Below are 19682 nucleotides of genomic sequence, written 5' to 3'. Positions count from 1 at the left end.
TATGCTTGCATATCTGAATTTCTATCTGAATTGTACTTTTTGACTGAAAAGTTCACCAGAGATTGAATTTGAAAACTGTTATGAACTTCCTTACCATCTCTGATTCCAGAAATTTATTTGTTAATATGATGCTGCTTCTAAAACTTAGTTCTAGACTGATAATTTAAAAAAAAAAAAAAATGTTTTAAAAATATTCAATCGTTTCCTCCTTTGGATTACTTTGTTCAAGATTTGTGATGTTTTAAGCAGTTTTATTCTATACATCTCGGCATTCAATATCTAATTCCTAAGTATTTATAACATGTCTGTGTAATTAAGGTAGTTTTCCCATTTTAGTTATCTTTGTATTTTAAGCACTTAAACTTCGTGAGAGCTGGTTTAGAAGACTGACCAAATTGCAACAATGACCCGTGATCACTTTATTTAGTACTTACACCTAATTGTCTAGGTTAATAATGATTTGTGACTGGGGTAGCTTTACTTCATCTTGCAAAATAGTTTAGGTTGGTTGTATTTTAGAAAAGCCTTATTTTTTAACATGGTCATTAGCCTCCAAAGAAACCTGACAGAGTTTTTTTGGTCACATAATTCTTCCAAGTGAGGCGTGCAGATTCCAGATTACAAAGTGGTGGATCTTAGATCAATTAAAACCTTACTTCTAACACTGTCGTGTCATATTTTCAAAAGCACCAACACCTAAGCTGACTTTGGGCATTTGACTGAGGCACAGAAGTCAGAACCTCTGCCAAGCTAGGTGCTCACCTGAGACCTGACCTGCCTGTTGCAACATTCTCTATTTAAATATGGGGGTTTATTCACAAATAGATGCTGATATCAAGGTTCATCTCGCAGTGCCTAATGCTGAGACAGTAGGGATACCTCTGGGGCTCACTGATACCTTATGGGGCTCACTGATTGTACCAACCTGAGCCTGCAACATTTGTGTTTGAAAGTGCTATCACTCTGCGTTATTGCAGGAGTTCTCAATTCCTAGAAAATACCTCTCCTTCACTGCTTTTTTTCTCCTCTCAAAAATACTTATAAAGTATAATATTTGATATCTTTTTTTTTTTTTTTTTTGTTTGAGAAAGTCTGCAGGGAGAAGTAATACCTCAATAAACAAACTAACATTCAGGGGGAAAAATGGACAAGTTTCCAGGCATTTAAGCTCTTCTTTGGGTGTTTCCCAAAACTCATGCAGTCTTCCTAGCTCTATCACTTGGTCTTAAAAAGGTATTGCTCTTCTTGCCACCTAACCTTTTGTGTGTAATTATATTATCAGAACTACAAGAACATAATAAAACTCTTCCATTATTTTGGGTTTATGTACTTTGTCATTTCTATCGAAGGCTCAAGCAGCATGCCCAGATCTCCTTCATATGTCCAAACCAAAAAGGATGATCTCTCACTGCCATCCAGTCTTTCTCATGTCTGTATATAGGCACCCAGTCTGGACATCACCCCTGTGAACAGTTATTTCTTACTCAGAGGATCCTGAGAAGGATCCAGACTGGTGAATGCTAGCACCTAACTTGTATCTGCATTTTAGTCTAGTGGAGCAGTTCGCCTTAGAGTAAGTGCCCAAGTATTTTGTCTAGTCCAAAGCAAAAAGGTAGGTACTTTTGAAGGCCTCAGGAAAGACAGACCCCTGTTCCTCTGATTTAAGTCAAATGAATGTTGCTTTGCTGTTCCTTAATCATCTTTTTGTCCATTTCACGTAAATTCTATTTATTGTTTGTCCTTTTTTACTTGTCATCTAAATTAAAGCCTTTGCTATTTAAATGCCTACATTTCTTTATGGTCCTCATTGAAATGCAGGTATATCTCCCCCAGATCTTCTAAAATAATGAAGTGACAGACGACTGAGTTAAACTTCATATCACAGTCCAGAGCTTATGGCCTGAAAGTCACTACCTCAATGATGGCTCTGTGATCAGACTGATAATAATTTGATGTTCTTAGTCCATATGTGTTTTTAGAAATTAACCATCAAAAGGAAAAATAGCACAATTACTGGCTACTGCACAGTGTAGTCTTAGTATATACATTCAGAGAAGACACAGGAAAGAAACTGTATTGATCCCAATTATATGACCCTGTCCTGAATGTGTTTTAAACATCGGTTATCTTCTTTATACCCCCTGTTGTGTCAGGAAATAGTATCACACCCGGGCTTCACACAGAGTTTAAATTACTTCTAATTCTACACTCCCCTTATAGAAGAGGCACAAACCGGGTTTAATTTTCCTGAACTATAGGCTGGTGCCTTTGCTGTATTCACTCAACTCCAAGGTAGAGAGGTGAAAGATGTTATTCAAGGACTGTAAGAGGTGATTCCCAGATTATACATGTCCTGGGAGTGAAGAATTGAATCTCTTGACAAGGTATCCCAAGTTCCACGTCCATTGAAAATAGCTTTTTTTTTTTTTTTCATTCTGTGTTTTCACTAACCCTGTTTTTTCTCCACACAGGCATGAACGCTTTACAATTACAGAATTTGGCAACTTTAGCAGCCGCAGCAGCCGCCGCCCAAACCTCAGCTACCACCACCAATGCAAATCCTCTCTCCACAACGACTGGTGCTCTGGGAGCCCTCACAAGTCCCGGTAAGAGCAGAGTGCTTGCTTTCAGAATACAAACGTGAGAATAAATGGGAAGATGACAATTAAAACCGTGATTCCATGCTGTGTCTAAGTTCTGTGCTCATACAAATTCTGAATACCCTTTTAATAGCTGTTTCATTGCTGTTATTTTTAAGCAAATAACTAATTTTTCAAGCGGTCTAATGTGGGCATGTTCACCTTCTCAGACTCATTTCAGGGGTCATTAAAGTCTAACAGACCCGTCTTACAAAACTTTACATGTAAATTGCAATTACATAGGAAAACTAAGCTAAGTTTAATTTTTCAGAAAGAATTCAGAAAATGAGCAAATTCTTTCCATCCTACAGAAAAATCTGCCGAGATGGTTCTTTTTAATCCCTAAGAGACTTTGATTCCCAGCACATCATGCAGGTGTGACCTTCACCCATCATGAATTTTTGTGGTCCTCTCTTTTTTTTCCTTCTCTTTTTCTTGCTGTAGTTTCAGTTGAGCTTTCTTCTTGTCCTAACTGAGAATACAGAAGTTACAGAAGTGGCATCAGATGCACAAGGAATACACAGACAGGTTCTGACTTCATTGCACTAAACAGAAGACAGATTTATGGGGGAATAAGGGACAGAATAGGAGGTGGTGGTGCCTTCATGATCACCATGTAGACATTCAGCCATGCATGTCCAATATCTGCAAAACCCTAGAAAGAAATCAGGGCAAATTCAGAGCTCAGTGACACTTCAACATCTCCAGAATCCACAGAGAGAGATGTTGATTCAGTATAGTTCCTCTGGATTTACAGTGATGTAGCTGAGTCAAGAATCTGGCCACTTATCTTTACATAAAGGCTGCAGGGTGTAATTATTTGCATCATGAAGTGTGTTTATTGCTGTTCTAAAAAACATTCATATTATTTTAGACACCACTAAAGAACATTTGTGTTTAATCTTGTTTAAGTGTGTATTTATTCCCCATGAAAAAGTAATTCATGGCAGACGGTTTGAGCTCATCAGTAAGGAAAACAGTCTTCACTGCACAGTAGAGCTGGGACTGAGAGTGGTGCTGGGTGTTAGAGCTGGCCAACACTTCCTGTTATATTACAGTTCTGTTGTTTGTTTGGGGGAGAGGTTAAATGGAAGGCAGTTTGGCTAATAAATAGTATGTTTCTGCAGAATTTTCCTGTTTCTGGTGTGATCCTCATCTTGACCTAAAAATAATATTCGTTTGCAACATCTCTGAGAAGCAGGTTGGGTGAAAATAATTTTGGCTTGCTGATTATTTTTTTTTAAACCTGATCAATCTCTTCCCTCCTTCTTGGAGCTGGGGCTTAACACTTTGCAAAAGGCTAGTCTCGGTGTCAGTGTTTCTGCGGTACTCCTGTCTAAATGTCACCCATTTATAGAAGTGAAAATGTTGCATTTCATGCATGCTCTGTAATATCTCTGCAGTTTAGCTGTTAAATGTCTAGTAGCCTGTCCTCCCAAAACATGCTCGACATTTCTTGAGCCATACTGACAAGACTTCTCAGGGCAACTCAGTGTACTGCACTGCAGTGCAGAGGAGCTGAAAGTGAACTTTCCTTATCGTTGCTTCTCTGCAGCAAAGTGGCACCAGAACCTCAGGCAGCAGTATGTTTCTGTTGTGGTCTTTGTCTTGCCATGTTGGCACAGGACTCCAATTCATCCTTACAGTCCACATTTCCCTCTCTCCCCCTCCAACACAGTCGTTTTATCCAAGCTTGCTGACTTGCTGTTCCCTCTTCTAACCTGGTCTCAAGGCTCCTTGAGTACCTGAAAGGTGGTTTCATCTGATGCCCAAGTCTGCAGAGGCACATAGCTAGAAGGGTGTTTCAGCTGGGCTGGGCGGATATTTGTGGGGGATAACTCATGCTTAGTATTGCTCAGGCTGATATTGTAGGGCAGATTAGCAAGGACTTTCCAAATAAATTAATGATTTTGGCTAACACATTGAAGATGTGTTATTTTCAAAAAATTCTGGACCTTTGAAATAGTATATTCAGAATGAAAATTGCTTTTGAAAGTCTTATAGATAGTAGCTGTACACAAGTGTTTCTAATATTAGAAAGCTTGGAGTGTCAAAGTCTATATCTAATAGGTCCGTTGACCTATTTATGTTGCACAGCCAACTTAAAACCAAACCTTGTTAAAATGCCCTTTGGTTTAACCTTTCTTATCTGGTTCTACATTCTCCACCCTATTAAATATTTTGTAAACCTGAATAATATCTCCAGTGATTCTTCTCTGCTCTATGGAAAATGAATTTAGTCTGATAAAGCTTTTCATAGTAGCTCAAAGTATTACCATTAAAACTTGAAATATGTTGGCAGAAAACATTTAGCTCTGCCTTTCAATGTGTGGATATTTGGAGGCCTTGAGGGTATTTTTATGGTCTACTTTTCTTTTAATAGAACACTTCAGTTTGTTGTGTTTCATAAGTGTAAATTATTTTGTCTGATTTCAAAGCCTGCACTAAACCCAGGAAGAAATGTTTGTGTCTCTCCAGATAATGCATTAAATTAATATTTCTCAGTTCAAAAAACTGCCCAAATTTGGGAGAGTGCAAAGGTTCATGATTAAATTTAATCCTTTTCTTGATGCTGTTAAAACTAAAATACTGCACAAAACAGGGATGGGCATGAGCATGTACTTCTGAAATACCTTAAACCATGGCAGCCACGTAAATCGTATCCATGTTTGTACCCATATATATCTCTCCTGAAGACCTCTCCTGAATCAATCTTTGACCAAAAGCTCTTGTTCTGTCCTTTGCAGATGTGTGGCATAAAAGCCCCAAAAGGTGGTTACTTCAGTTAAAAGTCATCTTGCAGCTCAGTTTTACATAAATAAGATTTCTCACCCTTCAGTGCACCAAGCTGTTACGGAGGGGATGGCAGTCAGGGCAGCTTTGATGCACTGCCAACACAGAAAAACAGCCCAGGAAGCGAGGAACCAACAGGGCATCAGATATTTGAGGGTGTCAAGTTTTGCTACTGGGTTCTAATGGCCATATATCCAAAAAGAGGAGAAAAATATTCAGCATCTGACAGTGACTGTTCTGTCTGTATGAAACTCCTTCTTCAGGGTTCATACAATTACATATTTCCAAACAAACTGAACTCCAGTGATCTTTCTCTCCTACGTTCTTACTAAAGAGCTTTGACCGCAAGAGAGTCTAAGGACACTCACTCTACTCCATGTGCTAAATACTTTCTCTTAAGCTTGAAACAGTATTCATTCAGAAAGAAGAGACAATGCAATCCCCCAAACTATTAATTTTTTTATAATTGTAAATTTATAATTTCAATTTTGCATACCCATGGAAGTCTCTCCCTACAGCATTGTTAGAAATGATTTTTTAAAAGCCTTTGCTTAAAAAAACATGAAAGATTAAGCTTTCATTTTAGTAAAAATCCCCTCAGGCAATAAATAGGTTCTTTTGTCTCTTGGCCCTGGAAAAAAATTAAAATGGTTTAAATTGCCCATGGTTAAAGTAACTGTTTCTTGCAATTATCAGATGGTAGTGAATAAAAATGAAAATGAAATCATGAAAGAATAAAAACCAGGTAAATGCATATTATGTCTTTCATGAGTTTCTCATGGGTCTTTTGAAGACTCGTTTAATCATCTTACTTGTCTTTTATTTTGATATGATAATTGTTTCCTTTATTTACTTTAATCACCTCTATTTAGTTAATTAATTCTTCACTTTCTTTTCATTTCTCTCGCTTAGAATACTTTCCTGATTTAAAGGCAGGTACCTGTAGTATTTCATAACATAAGCATTCGGGCTGGGGTAGCTTTTACCTGACGCAATTTTCTGAGCCAGTTTGTCTCAATTCCCTTTTGGTTAGGCCCTGGAAGTTTGCATTTCCCATTACCTGGGAAGGGATTTTGGAGGGACTACCTCAGGTGTAGGTATTGACACTAAATTTCCCAATTTAGACAGGATGAATCTCAGCTGAGTCTCCTCCAGAGACTGTCCTGGACACGTCCTGCAAATGGATCAACTAGCAAAGAGCTCACAGGGAGGCTGCTACTCCACACCCTGCAGAGCTTTATGGTTAATTCAGTGGGTGGTGAGAAGGCCTGGAGGTGGATGTGAAACACTGTCTGACATTTCATTTGCCTCAGTTGACCCACTACTCTGGTTTTCCCAAGAATAATAATGTTTATTCTGACTGTCCTGAGTGGTACAAGGTTGACATGGCACAGTAAAGCATTTCCTGATATCAGGAGCTGTGAAGCTCCTGATGTTTTTGCAAACTGATCTTTTTGCAAACTGATGTTAAGCAAGAGCAGAACTATGTTTTGTACTCACAGGAAGAACATAGAAGTTGGGTTTGAGACACCAACTTACTTGCCCTTCTCCATCACTGCATGTATTTTTATTATTTAATGCCATAACATTGGAGTCACAGGATCACATAGGGTGGTAGACACTTCCCAAAATCTCTACCCCAGGCTCCTGCTCGCAGCAGGACCACTCAAGAGCAGGTTGCTGAAAGTTGTGTCCAGTCAAGGTTTGAGTATCTCCAAGGATGGAGATTCCACAGCCTCTGTGAGCTCATTTCAATTTCGTTTCTTAAAATTCATGCATAAATGTTTTTTCAGTAGTCAGTAGGAAAGCCCTTCTATGTGCAAATGAAGTGGCGAAACATCTAATTATACATCCAAATTTATCTGCATAAACATACACAATATAACTTCTGAGCTGTGGGGGGATAGAATTGCTAAACCAGAAGCTAATTCAGTTTCAGACAGGAGCCTTGATTTTCCATGACATTTTCATGATTATTTGATTCTCTAAACTATTATTTATTCACAGAGCTGAACTAGCTATTCATGCTTCAGTAAAAAACCTCTTCAGGTTTATCTTCTGTGTAAACCTAAGAGGAAATCTTTCTGAAAAAATATACTGTCAGTGTACAAAGTAAGACTTTTCTTTAACGACCTCTTAAATCCAGCTCAGCTTTTCCTATATTATATCAGAATTCAGCCATTAACTCTTACGTTGAAAAAAAAAAAGTTCTCCTAAGCACAGAAGTCTAAAAATAGTCATTTTCAGACAGATGCTGACATTGAAGAATAACAGCCCCAAAAAAGGAAGTCTGTGAAGTATAGAATAAACTGACAAAGAGGAAAAAAAAATCTGATTACAGTGCCTGTCCTGTAAGAATTAATTCATCTTTTCCCCCTGCTAAAAGAAGAGAATTATAACTTGTAGTTAGCATCTGTGGTTCATTATTTTCTCTACCCCCTAATATAGTATGAAGATTGTCTTTGTTAGTTGAAGGTATTCATGTTGTGAACACAATTGTTCAAATGTTAGAGATTTTATAGAATATACAAGATGCTTCAACGGGGAAGCAGTGAAGAATGTTCAAATACTCATTCTTAGAAGAGTGTCTTTTTGTTCAGTTTGGTACAATACGTTTTTCCCCAATCAGTGGTGCAAGTCTGCCACCGTGACATTTTGTTAGAGGCCAGTACACCCACTGAGATAGCTGTGATTTGCTTCCAGGATGATCCAAAAATAACCCTACCAGTAGGTGTGTAGGAAGGTCTGACAGTTTCCTAAAGAATGAATTGAAGTAGATGTTTCATGTTGGAAAAGATCAGTTTAAAATGCAGAATGGCACTCTTCGTACTGTAGTACAAATTGATTATTTTTCTACCGTTTCATGTGCAATTAATGGAGGTTCCATTATTATAAAATCATTTAAAATAAGGCACTATTATTATAAAATCATTTCAAATGAGATGTATTAGTTTTGCAGTACATACTTCCCTAGTACAATGTTCATTATTTTTAGGATAAAGTTACAGGACAAATCTAACATATATAAAATCATAGAATGGGTTGGGTTAGAAGGGACCTTAAAGATCATCTAGTTCCAATTTACCCTAAAATCAGGTTGCCCAAAGCCCCGTCCAACCTGGCCTTGAACACTGCCAGGGAGGGGATATCCACAGCATCTCTGGGAAACCTGTTCCAGTGTCTCACCACCCTCCCAGTAAAGAATTTCTTCCTTATATCTAATCTAAATCTACCCTCTCCCAGTTTAAAACTGTTACCCCTCATTCTATCCCTATACTCACTGATAAGGAATCCCTCTGCATCTTTCTTGTACCCCTTTAAGTACTGGAAGGCTAGTATAAGGTCCCCCCAGAGCCTTCTGTTCTCCAGGCTGAACACCCCCAACTCTCTCAGCCTGTCTTCACAGGGGGGTGCTCCAGCCCCTGATCATCCTCGTGGCCTCCTCTGGCCCCACTCCAGCAGGTCCGTGTCCTTCTGATGTTGGTGCCCCCGGAGCTGGACCCAGCACTGCAGGGGGGGTCTCCTGAAAGCAGAGTAGAGGGGGAGAATCCCCTCCCTCGCCCTGCTGGCCACACTTCTCTTGATGCAGGCCAGGACGTGGTTGGCTTTCTGGGCTGTGAGTGCACAGTGCTGGCTCATGTTCAGTTTTCCATCCACTCATACCCCCAAGTCCTTCTCTGCAGGGTTGGTCTGAATCCACTCCTCACCCAGCCTGTATTTGTGCTTGGGATTACCTCGACCCATGTGCAAGACCTTGCACTTGGCCTTGTTGAACTTCATGAGGTTTGCACAGGCCCACAGTATCTTAAATAAAGGTTTATAAATACTGTATACATACAGTACACATACTGTGGATGGATGCTTAAACAACCCAAGTATTTGATTTTCAATTTTATAATTGTAGTTATAATATTAACACCATTATCTTAGTGCTCAGAGCACAGAGCAGTCCAATGCCTTAACCCTGATCTCAGCACCAATTTTTTAAAAGTATGTGTTTGCAAGGAAGACATGAAAGAAAATCTTGCCTTAGCATGCCCACCACTCAGTCACTTAACTGCATAGTTCAAAGAAATTTGTGATGACAGAAGTATATTTCTGAACTGGTGTGTGTCAGCTGGACTTACCCACACAGTGTTAAGTTTCTCAGTCTGTGGTTAGGCTCCTAAATAAGTGAATTGATTCTGACTGCTCTTAGTGCCCAGAGATTATGCTACTTCTTGGAGAGATATATTAGTGCTAAGCCCATCTAATAATTAGGTCACCCTTAAGCAGGCATCCAAACACAAGTTGCAACCAAAAGTAGGAAACTGAGTATGCATTTTTGACCTGTATTTATATTTTTAATAACACTTCAAAATGTCTTAAATGACTGAAGAAGGAAAGAGTAGAAATTTTGACTAAAAACCTCCCAGAGTCCCAGTAAAGTAAAAAAAGAGGTGAAAAGTGATGAATTCCCATGGAGCATCCCTGGAACAGTGCTGACTCTCCCTGGTCTCCTCCTTTGGAAAAATGAGCCAGCAATAACCTGAAGGGTGCCAATGGCAATGACAGGCCATCAGCTAACTGGAATTACCTCTTCAAATATTTGTCCCTTAAAATGTCAGGTCTTTTTATATTCTAGCAAAATGGTTTCTGGGCAGGTGTATCAATTCAGTGTAAAGGATCCTGGTGAAACTGGCTGCTTGTGGCTTGGATGGGCACACGCTTTGCTATGGAAAAAACTCTCTGGATGTTTGTGCCCAAAGAGTTGTGGTGAACAGAGTTAAATCCAGTTGGCGGCCGGTCACGAGTGGTGTCCCCCAGGGCACAGTTTTGGGGCCACTCCTGTTTAACATCTTCATGGGTGATCTAGATGAGGGGATCGAGGGCACCCTCAGTCAGTTTGCAGATGACACCCAGCTGGGTGGGAGTGTTGATCTGCTCGAGGGTAGGGAGGCTCTGCAGAGAGACCTGGACAGGCTGGAGCCATGGGCTGAGCCCAACTGGGGGAGTTTCAATGAGGGCAAATGCCGGGGGCTGCCCTTGGGCCACAACAACCCCCAGCAGCGCTACAGGCTTGGGGAGGAGTGGCTGGAGAGCTGCCAGTCAGAGAGGGACCTGGGGGGTGATTGACAGCCGGCTGGACAGGAGCCAGCAGTGTGCCCAGGGGGCCAAGAAGGCCAATGGCATCCTGGCTTGTGTCAGCACTAGCGTGGCCAGCAGGGACAGGGAAGGGATCTGACCCCTGTACTCGGCACTGGTGAGGCCACCCCTTGATTCCTGTGTTCAGTTTTGGGCCCCTCACTACAAAAAGGACATTGAATGACTCGAGTGTGTCCAGAGAAGGGCAACGGAGCTGGTGCAGGGTCTGGAGCACAGGTCGTACGAGGAGCGGCTGAGGGAACTGGGGGTGTTTAGTCTGGAGAAGAGGAGGCTGAGGGGAGACCTCATCACCCCCTACAGCTCCCTGAAAGGAGGGTGCAGAGTGCTGGGGATGAGTCTCTTTAACCAAGTAACAAGCAATAGGACAAGAGGGAATGGCCTCAAGTTGCACCAGGGAAGGTTTAGACTGGATATTAGGAAGCATTTCTTTCCAGAAGGGGCTGTTGGGCGTTGGAATGGGCTGCCCAGGGAGGTGGTGGAGTCCCCATCCCTGGAGGGGTTGAAGAGTCGGGTCGACATAGCGCTGAGGGATCTGGTGTAGTTGGGAACTGTTAATGTTGTGTTGATGGTTGGACTGGGTGATCTTCAAGGTCTTTCCCAACCTAGACAATTCTGTGATTTTGTGATCTTAGGGAAGTTCAGTCGCTAAACAGCTGGTCTTAGGGTGGGCAGAACCTGCCAGTGAAGAAGTGTGAGGCTGCCTCACAACTACAGAAAGAGACGTTTTGCAAAAGCTTCTTGACTCTGTTTTAGAACCAACATTATTGATTTATGAATTTTTAGCACAGAAATCTCTGACTCTTTCCTCAAAATTTCATAAATACCGAAGTTGTATGCTGAAGGACAGAAACGTGCACATTTTTCAGTGAAGTATCATGCTAGTTAATTCTGTGGTAGGTTTTTTAGGAAACAATGTACAGGACTAAACCATGAGATAGTGGTATCTAATTCAACAGGAGACATGTTTGGTTTTTAAACATTAGTACATTATCATCTTCCTAAAGTATTAAATCCATTGCCTTAGCACATTTCAGGATTTACTTTGCTTGCAGTATACAAATAACACTTTATAATACATTGTATTTCGTAAGTGTCTCTCTGCCCTACTCCTAATCTCTATTTCAAGCCACAAGAACTCCAGTTTGTAATAAAGACTATTTTTCATTCTGTTGGAAGTACTATTTCAAGTTCATTCAGGGTTGTTTTCTATGAAAGGAACATGATACTATCAGCTTGGTTACATAGGTAGATATGTGAGCTTATATACTATATATCTTACAAGAAGTTCCAAGTGCAGGAAATGCTGGAGTTCATAATATTCAGGAAATAATGTAAATCTTAGCAAAACTCATGCACTTGAATGAGCTTTCAACTATTTAAGGTTTACTACTGCCAGCACTGTTCCTTCAACCCTACTGAATTGTGAATGTGTCCATGGATACTCATGGTCTGTTTTCCTAAGGCAGGTTAAATTGTGGAACACGGTGAGAATTAGAGTTTATGAATGTTTTTAACGTAATTGTTTCAGCCTTGTCTGAAAAGATCTAGTTGTTTGCATATGGGGCCACCAATTTATTTTATGCATCAGTGAAACAAAAATATCTCCAATTGCATGTGTTTAAAACCAAATAAAGTAAACCCTTGACTGCCTTTGCTATTCGTGGAACAAAAATGTGCAATACGAATGAAAAAAAAAACAGTGCCACATTGAACTACATATGACTTTTCAAATGGTCTACGAAGGACCTGGCTGAGTAATTTTACATGAAATAGGATAATCCTCAAGTTCTGCAGCTTACAGAGGTGAATTACTGTATCTTGTGGTATGCTATTACAATGAGGTTGTGCTTGCACACCCCTCTAAAAATCCCTTCTTCCCTGGAAATTATTATTCATGCACTTTCTGGACTCATAACTCCTTTACCTACAGACTCAGATTTTCAATATATAATTTATCTCACCTCTCTTCTAAAATACCATGGATAGGACTCCTAAGTGTCTGAGGTATATAAACCTTTTAGTCACATCTTGCTGCAATGGAAAGACAAGCACCTCCTAAGGACTATTTACGTGATCTTAATACAGATTTATTAGAGAGGTGAAAATAAAAATGAATCAGGCCATCGTCTCCGACGTACTAGAGTTTGAATTGCCATATATGCATGTGATTAGCATTCTTGCAACAAAACATTGCTTACCTTGAACTCTACTGAAACTCTTTTTTTATAGAGAGATGTTTCTGCTAGTTGTTTGTTATTGCTTAGTGGTGAAAGTATGTCAAAGATGTTGTATGCACACGGGGGGCAATGTGAAGGAATATGTACTCCAGGTAGGAGATCCTGGCCTCAAGTAAAGTCTTAGTGATGCTAGATCAGAAATCACTTTGGAAAATGATTTAAAAGTGGTTATATGCTGAAGTACCTCCACCCTGAAGTCATTTCAGCATCAAGGCATGAGTCCCTGAACAATAGCTTGTTCCAAATTGTGTGGGATAGCAGTAATAAACATGAGAGCACACCTGGAAGTTCCCTGTAGAAATGCTAATGGTCTGGGTTTGATGTGAACTCGGTGATGCTTCAGTGAACACAGGCCACAGCCCTTGGTCCCACTGGGTAAAACAGAGTCATAAATGCTCAGTAATTATTCTTTGTTTTCTTCACATTGTGGGGTTTCAATCTGCTTTTGATTTCAGTTTAAGTTACAGTTGGAAATATCTAATGGTCAGCTCTGAATTTTAACCCAAGCCAGTCCACTGTGCCTTATTATTCTCTTTCTTAGCCTCTCTTTAAAGTAATTTTCACCCAAAACCAAAAGTAATTTGTTGTTGTGGTCTGCTGGGGAGAATGCACGATCTGTTACATGCACAGTGCTGAAACAGAATATATGACTCGTAGTTTACACTAGAGGTGGATGGTCTTCACTGAGCAATATATTTCAACAAAACAGAGACATCAGTGTGAAATTGGCCCAGCATATTAACTTGCTTTTTACTCTCTCTCTCTCCATCTTCATAATCTCACAGGAAAATGTACCCTTAGACACAATAGCCTAGATTCACAAAGATATGCCAAATCAATAAACCCTTGTTTCCTAAAATACCTTCTGTTAGATTGATAGGTTTGGAGGAACCTTTAGAAGACTAGAAAAGTACAAAAATAACCACCTGATGGGTTTTTCTGCCATACCTGTAGTACCTTTGCATGTTCTGTTTTCTCCTCCTTTGCAGTGCTGGAAGGTCCTCGGTGTAGACATTGTAATTTCAAGACAATTTGAAATGTCAAGTTAGGCTTAAACATAAATTACATAAGTGATTAAGATAAGTGACCCTAATTTTCACTTGCCCCAAGCTCACAGAGGTTCCTTAGCTCTCAAACACCCGTGCACTACTGAAGATTATGGATCTATGAGACTAAAGTTAGTCTCCAGCTCTTGAAGACCTTGTCTTCGTCTGAATTTGCAAGGCAATTGAATGAATTGGTTCACCTCTCTACGTTTTCTGTTTTCCTTGTATAAGTGAATGTACTCAAAGGACTTTGTAAAATATAAAGCTGTTTTCAGAAAGCCAGCTTCAGCCAAAAGGATCACTATGGGGAAAGACTCCTCTCCTTCTCTCCCTCCCCCTCTGTCTTGCTTAGTCTCATTTGCACGTGCATGCACACAGACGCAACCAGATGTTGTGTGGATGCTGGTCTCCCTTCCTCCTTTCCTCACTGGTGCTTCCCTTTTCCTGCATCCTGAGAAGATACAGACAATCTTTCACGAGAATTATTCACCTGTAAGTAATGACAAAGTAGAGAGACACTGACTTATTTGAGAAAGGCTGTGATATTAGTATATATCTTTCTATATTGTCATTCTTATTTCCCCCTGACTCTTTCTTGCTCTCTTGCTTTTCTGGTGCTCTTTCCCTGGAATGTGTCTGTCACTTTTATTTTATTCTATACTAGCACAAGCAGAGCACTTAAACTTACTGGAATCTTCCTTTTTGATGTGTTAGACAGCACTTCCAAAATACCAGAAGATTAGGACATTTTTACTTCTCTCTCCACACCAATGGCAATGTGTTTGTCAAAGGACCTTATGGAGGATTAACTACCCCAGACAAGAAACATCCACCTCTCCTTTGCTAAAAAATTACCCCAAGAAACAGAACCAGTGCATGATGGTGCTATATTAGCAACTGGGAGATCACCAGTTTGTGCAGGGGTGTATACTTGGATTGTCTGGAGTACACGGTAAAGGGCAGACAATTTAATGCCAGTCACACATGCTAGTTATATTAGAATACTGATGAGCCCTTTTGAAAGGCCAACTGCATCTTCTTTCAGCAAAAATATTAAAATGCCCCCTTTCCCCCCAACCCCCCCACCCCAGATTCTCCACAAGAATAAATTAAAATTGGGAGGTGTGGTTATTCTCACAGAATAATTAGACCCCATGGGATTAGAGACACTCAAAGTTTGTTATTGCCCCTGGGTTGTGATTATCTAATAATGATGATGCCTCTGTCATCACTTAATTATTCTTCCCCTTTAAAATGTTCCTTATGCAGTCAGAGCCCATAGAGTGTGCTCATTTCAGACAGAAACACAACTGCAAATTCCTGAGAGCGGTGTCACATGGACGGTGTGATTGACTTACCCACTTCTCCCCCACACCCATGTTTATAACCCTCATTTCATAAGCTCCATCATTTCTATACTTGAATCACTTCTCTTTTCCAGGAGACATTTCATTCGTGTGTTTAGGAGAAAGGCTTTGGGCTTCCATCTCTTTAAAACGAACAGTTGTTGTTAGTGCTGCATAAAGAGAATACACCTTAATCAATTGACCTTAAACATGTAAGATCAGTTCTGGCCAGAATCCCACATAAAAACAGGTCAGTGTTCCATATTCTCTGCTACATAAGGACCACCTACAGCTGGGCGCCATTCTTCTCTGTTTAAGAGAGTACCACAACCAAAATAAAATGTTGTAAATCAGACCAAAGTTGGAAGCTTTGCGTAGACTTTGTCCAACACAACTAAACTTTGTCCAATAACTTTAGTCTTTTACTCAGGCCAGCAGGTGTTTGCCTTGTTCAGACACAGTTTGCAGGATGCCGTTCCAAACAAAGCTGGGTTTTGCAGCTAAACGTTAGAAAGAAAACAGAGAACACAGCCTTAATCTGATTATCCTTAAATCCAGTGTTGTCTCTTAGATTTATTATCCCTCTTGTCCTAACAAAGGGACAAAGGAATATTCTGTTTACACAAGAGATTTTGGGTAGTAAACAAAGATTTTAAATACAACTTGCTAAAATTACAGATTTCTAATTTGAGTTTAATATTTCTTTTCCTTTTGTCCCCAACTCTTATAATTCTCTTTCTGTGTCACTGACTGGGGAGACATTATGAGTAATTTTTATTTTCTTTTCTTAGTGCATTTACTCTCTTTAGGATATAATTTCTTTATATCCTTTCAGTACTTCTACTATGTTTGTTTGTTTGTTTTTTTTTTTCTGTTGCACATTACTAAATCTAAAGGAAACTAAGAGTAATCTAAAATCTCAAGCAATCATCCAAGGTCAGGACCTCCTTTTCTTAGATCTTTTCATAGATGTAGCCTTGGAAATCTAGCCCACACAAAGTAGTTGTGGCAGCCTAGAATCAGAAGCACAATCAAGAGTTAAGTGACATATTCGATGTCAACCTCTATTCCTGTAAACAGACCCAAGAACAGAAGCCAGATCTCCTGTTCAGTTTTCTGCCGATGCATCTTCATCTTTCTTTCATTCTGCCTCTGTGTCACCTGATTTCTACTTTTCTGCCACACTGTTCTACTTTCATAGGTTCATACAATAATTGAGGTTGGAGGGTCCCTCAGGAAGTCTGTAGTCCAACCCACTGCTCAAAACAGGGTCAGGTGTGAGGTGAGATCAGGTTGCTCAGGGATTTATCCAGTCAGGTCTTGAAAACCTCCAAGGACATGGACTGGGCAGTGTGGGTAATTGGTTCCAGTGCTTGACAATCCTCACTGTACAAATGTTTTTACTTATAGCTGGACTGAACCTCTGTTGTTTCAATTTACCCCTCATGCTCTCACCACTATCTAGCTGATGACCTTCCTGTAAGAACTGGGAGGCTGCTTTAGGTCCACCTGAACCCTTATCATATTGAGCCTGAACAAGCCCAGCTTGTTACAGGATGAGTGCTCAAGCCCCTGACCATCTTGCTGGCCATCCACTGAACTCCCTCAAGCTGATCAATGTTTTCCTTTCAGTGAGGAGCCCAAATCTAGATGTCGTATTTACATGTACTCTAACAAGTGCTGAGTAAAGAGGAACATCACCTGGGTCTCCTGGCTTTTCTCCTATTCCAACAGCCCAAGATGCTGTTGGCTGTCTTTGCTACCAGGGCATGCTGCTGGCTTATGGTCACCTCCTACCAGGATCTCCAAAGGTCCTTTTCAGCAGTTTGTCCCCAGCTCATCCATCCCCACCCTGTGTTACTGAGAGGGATTATTCCTTCCCAGGTGCAGTACTTTGCATCTGTCCTTATTAAATTTCATAAGGTTCCTGTTGGCCAACTCCACCTGTCTACATCCCTCTGAACAGCAGCCATTTAGTCGGGAGCAGTTTAAGTCAGATCTATTTTATCTAGCCCTTGGAGTCAATGAGCTTGGGAAGGCAGCAGAAAATCAGTAATAGACCCAAGATAGAGGATTCTGGACTCAGACAACCACCCATACAGATTTGACAGGAGTCTCTCCCAAAAGAGAACATGTTTTCTCTGCAACTTCTCATACGTAAAGTCATAGAGATACTGAACCTTAAATTTGTGGGTAATATTGGTCCCTGGTGCACTACTATATCATCTTTACTGGAGCAAAATAAGTACTTTGAACACTGAGTTATTTAAACTCTCCATTAAGTAAAACAACAAGAACAAAGTTGCGGTTCACAGCCGAGCAGTGTGGTTTGTTTTTTAACATATGCACATCCTCTACAACTGACTAAGCAGGATGTGACCAGAACACAGATAAGCAGGTAGCTGATCTCAGAGCAAACACTGAGCTTCCTGTTGCGCCATGCGTTAGGTAGTGACAGGCAATTGTGGAGTGGAACTGAGAGCTGCCTAAAGGAAAGCTGTCAGCAGGGCTGTCACAGTTACCATTGTGAATCTCTTTGTGGAAAGCCCCAGTGTAGTTAAGCCACTCTTGGAGCTGCCCTGAAGCCCTGCAGCAGCAGAAGGCTGGTTCTGCTCCAGAAACATTAGCTGCTCTTCACATGGATGGGGTAGGTGAAGGTCTACAGAAACCCTCTATGCAGGCAATGAGGTGAAGTTGCCCTTGTTTTTCTTTGCCCGTTCTTTCCTTTAGTCCTGCCCTAAAACGAAAATATTATTTCCAAAAAGAAACTTCACTTAAAATCTTTGAAATGCCAGTTTGACATTCTTTAACACCTTAGTCCTGGGCATGCAGTGTGTTTGTGTATCATTTCCAGACAGTATGCCAGTGTTGGAAGAGGAGGAAAGGAACAGAACAAGGCGGAGAGGAATGGAAAGAGTGCACAGACTTCTGTGTATCACCACCCGTAAAATAGTGCCAAGTTAGCTTATATAGCATGGAGTTTCCAAGAGGCTCCTTGTTCCTGTGGTCTATGACTTTGTTGAGAAGTCATTTGAGTTCATTATTATTTAGATATTTAGCAAAAAGATTAAGGAAAAAATGGGGTCAAGTACACACTGCAAATTGTGTCTCTGCTAAATCATCTCGGTATATGTGTGATTTGAATATGTCCTTTTCCAGAGCAGCAGTGAGAGGGAGTGTTTATCTAGCACGTCATTTCATCACCAAGTGTTCAGGCAGCCTCCCTGGACCCTCCAGTGGACCTCCTCTGTTGGGGAAGAGGATTCCTTTTTTTAAATTGGTCCTGAGACATGAGAGGGGTGGGGTTTTCCCAAGGCTGTACTACAGATGAACATAGGTGTGTGGTTTTCTTACTTCAGTATACCTGGAAGGCCTATCAAGGGCAATCTTTGGTTTTAGGTGTAGGAAGTAAATAGGCATGACAAAAATGTGCCTGTGCCTCCAAGATACGGCATTCTAAGAGACAAGCCACCAACTGGGAAGAAGCAGAATTAGCCCTGTCTTACAGCAAAAACTATAGAGTGCTTTATCAAGGGCAGCACAGGAAGTTTGAGGCAGAACTGGAAAAGACATCAACAGTGTCTAGTATTTTAGCTCATCATGCATGCTTTTGTGCAAGGCCATCCTACTTTGTATGACCTGTACTGTAACACTGCATAAATCCCTGCTGTCCAACTCCTTTCTCTGACAGGGTGTGCTTTGCAGAATAGTGCACATGCTCTGCAGATTAGCTCATAATTGCTCAGCATCAGGCAATTCTCTGAGCCTGAGATTTGATAGACGTGATTACATTCAAATCCCTAAGTGCACATTTGACATCAGTTCTGTGTGCAGGATCAAAGTAGATCCCTTGCTTTCAGATCACCAGTTTGTTAACATAATGCATGGCCAACAGGAAAGACAGGATCCATACCACAACACATTTTGTCTCTGAATGATCTACGTCTACTTTGAGATCACCATCTCAATCAGTGGAAACGGGAACACTTCCAGGGGGCAATTCAGCCCATCCTGAGATAGAAATCTAAAGGTAGGGTGTCTGAGTGGGAGGTCTCTTGACCTAAGACACTGTCCAAAAGAATAGCTTTGACTAGACTAACTTAAATCAACAATGAAGCTGCCAAAGGTGGGGAAATTCATCCCGTCCACAGTGTGCACAGCAAAGCCAAAGAAATATTTACACATCATTGCCTTTCCTAGATGCTGTTATCCTGAATATAGTTTTCCAACTGATGTAAATCCAGATTATGTAAATCATCATGACTCTATAGACATAAAATAGCCAACAGAATAACCAAAAGTTTCTATGCTAATACCAGTTCTTTTTCTCGTTGGCATAGTTTTTAGGAATTGCTTTGAAACATTATTTAAATTAAAGGAGGAATGGCTTATTGCTAGTTTAGATTTCTATTTAAAAAATCTCTGACCTAAAAGGTGCTATAACCTTTTACAGGCAGAAATAAATGTGTTGAGGAG

At 40.5% G+C, this 19682-nt stretch overlaps 1 protein-coding gene across 7 annotated transcripts in view; it reads left to right on the top strand.

The window, feature by feature from the left end:
* Window positions 1-19682, top strand: part of CELF2 (CUGBP Elav-like family member 2) — a 386209-nt gene that overhangs the window by 338935 nt on the left and 27592 nt on the right. For all 7 annotated transcript variants that reach the window (XM_026868456.1, XM_026868453.1, XM_026868452.1 and 4 more), the window contains one exon: window positions 2472-2606. In XM_026868456.1, coding sequence (XP_026724257.1) covers window positions 2472-2606 — 135 coding nt within the window. The remainder of the gene's footprint in view (window positions 1-2471; window positions 2607-19682) is intronic.

This window comes from Athene cunicularia (assembly GCF_003259725.1).
Source record: "Athene cunicularia isolate RWA chromosome 1 unlocalized genomic scaffold, athCun1 chr1_part2, whole genome shotgun sequence".
NCBI lineage: Eukaryota > Metazoa > Chordata > Aves > Strigiformes > Strigidae > Athene > Athene cunicularia.
This window is presented reverse-complemented; position numbering and strand designations above follow the sequence as displayed.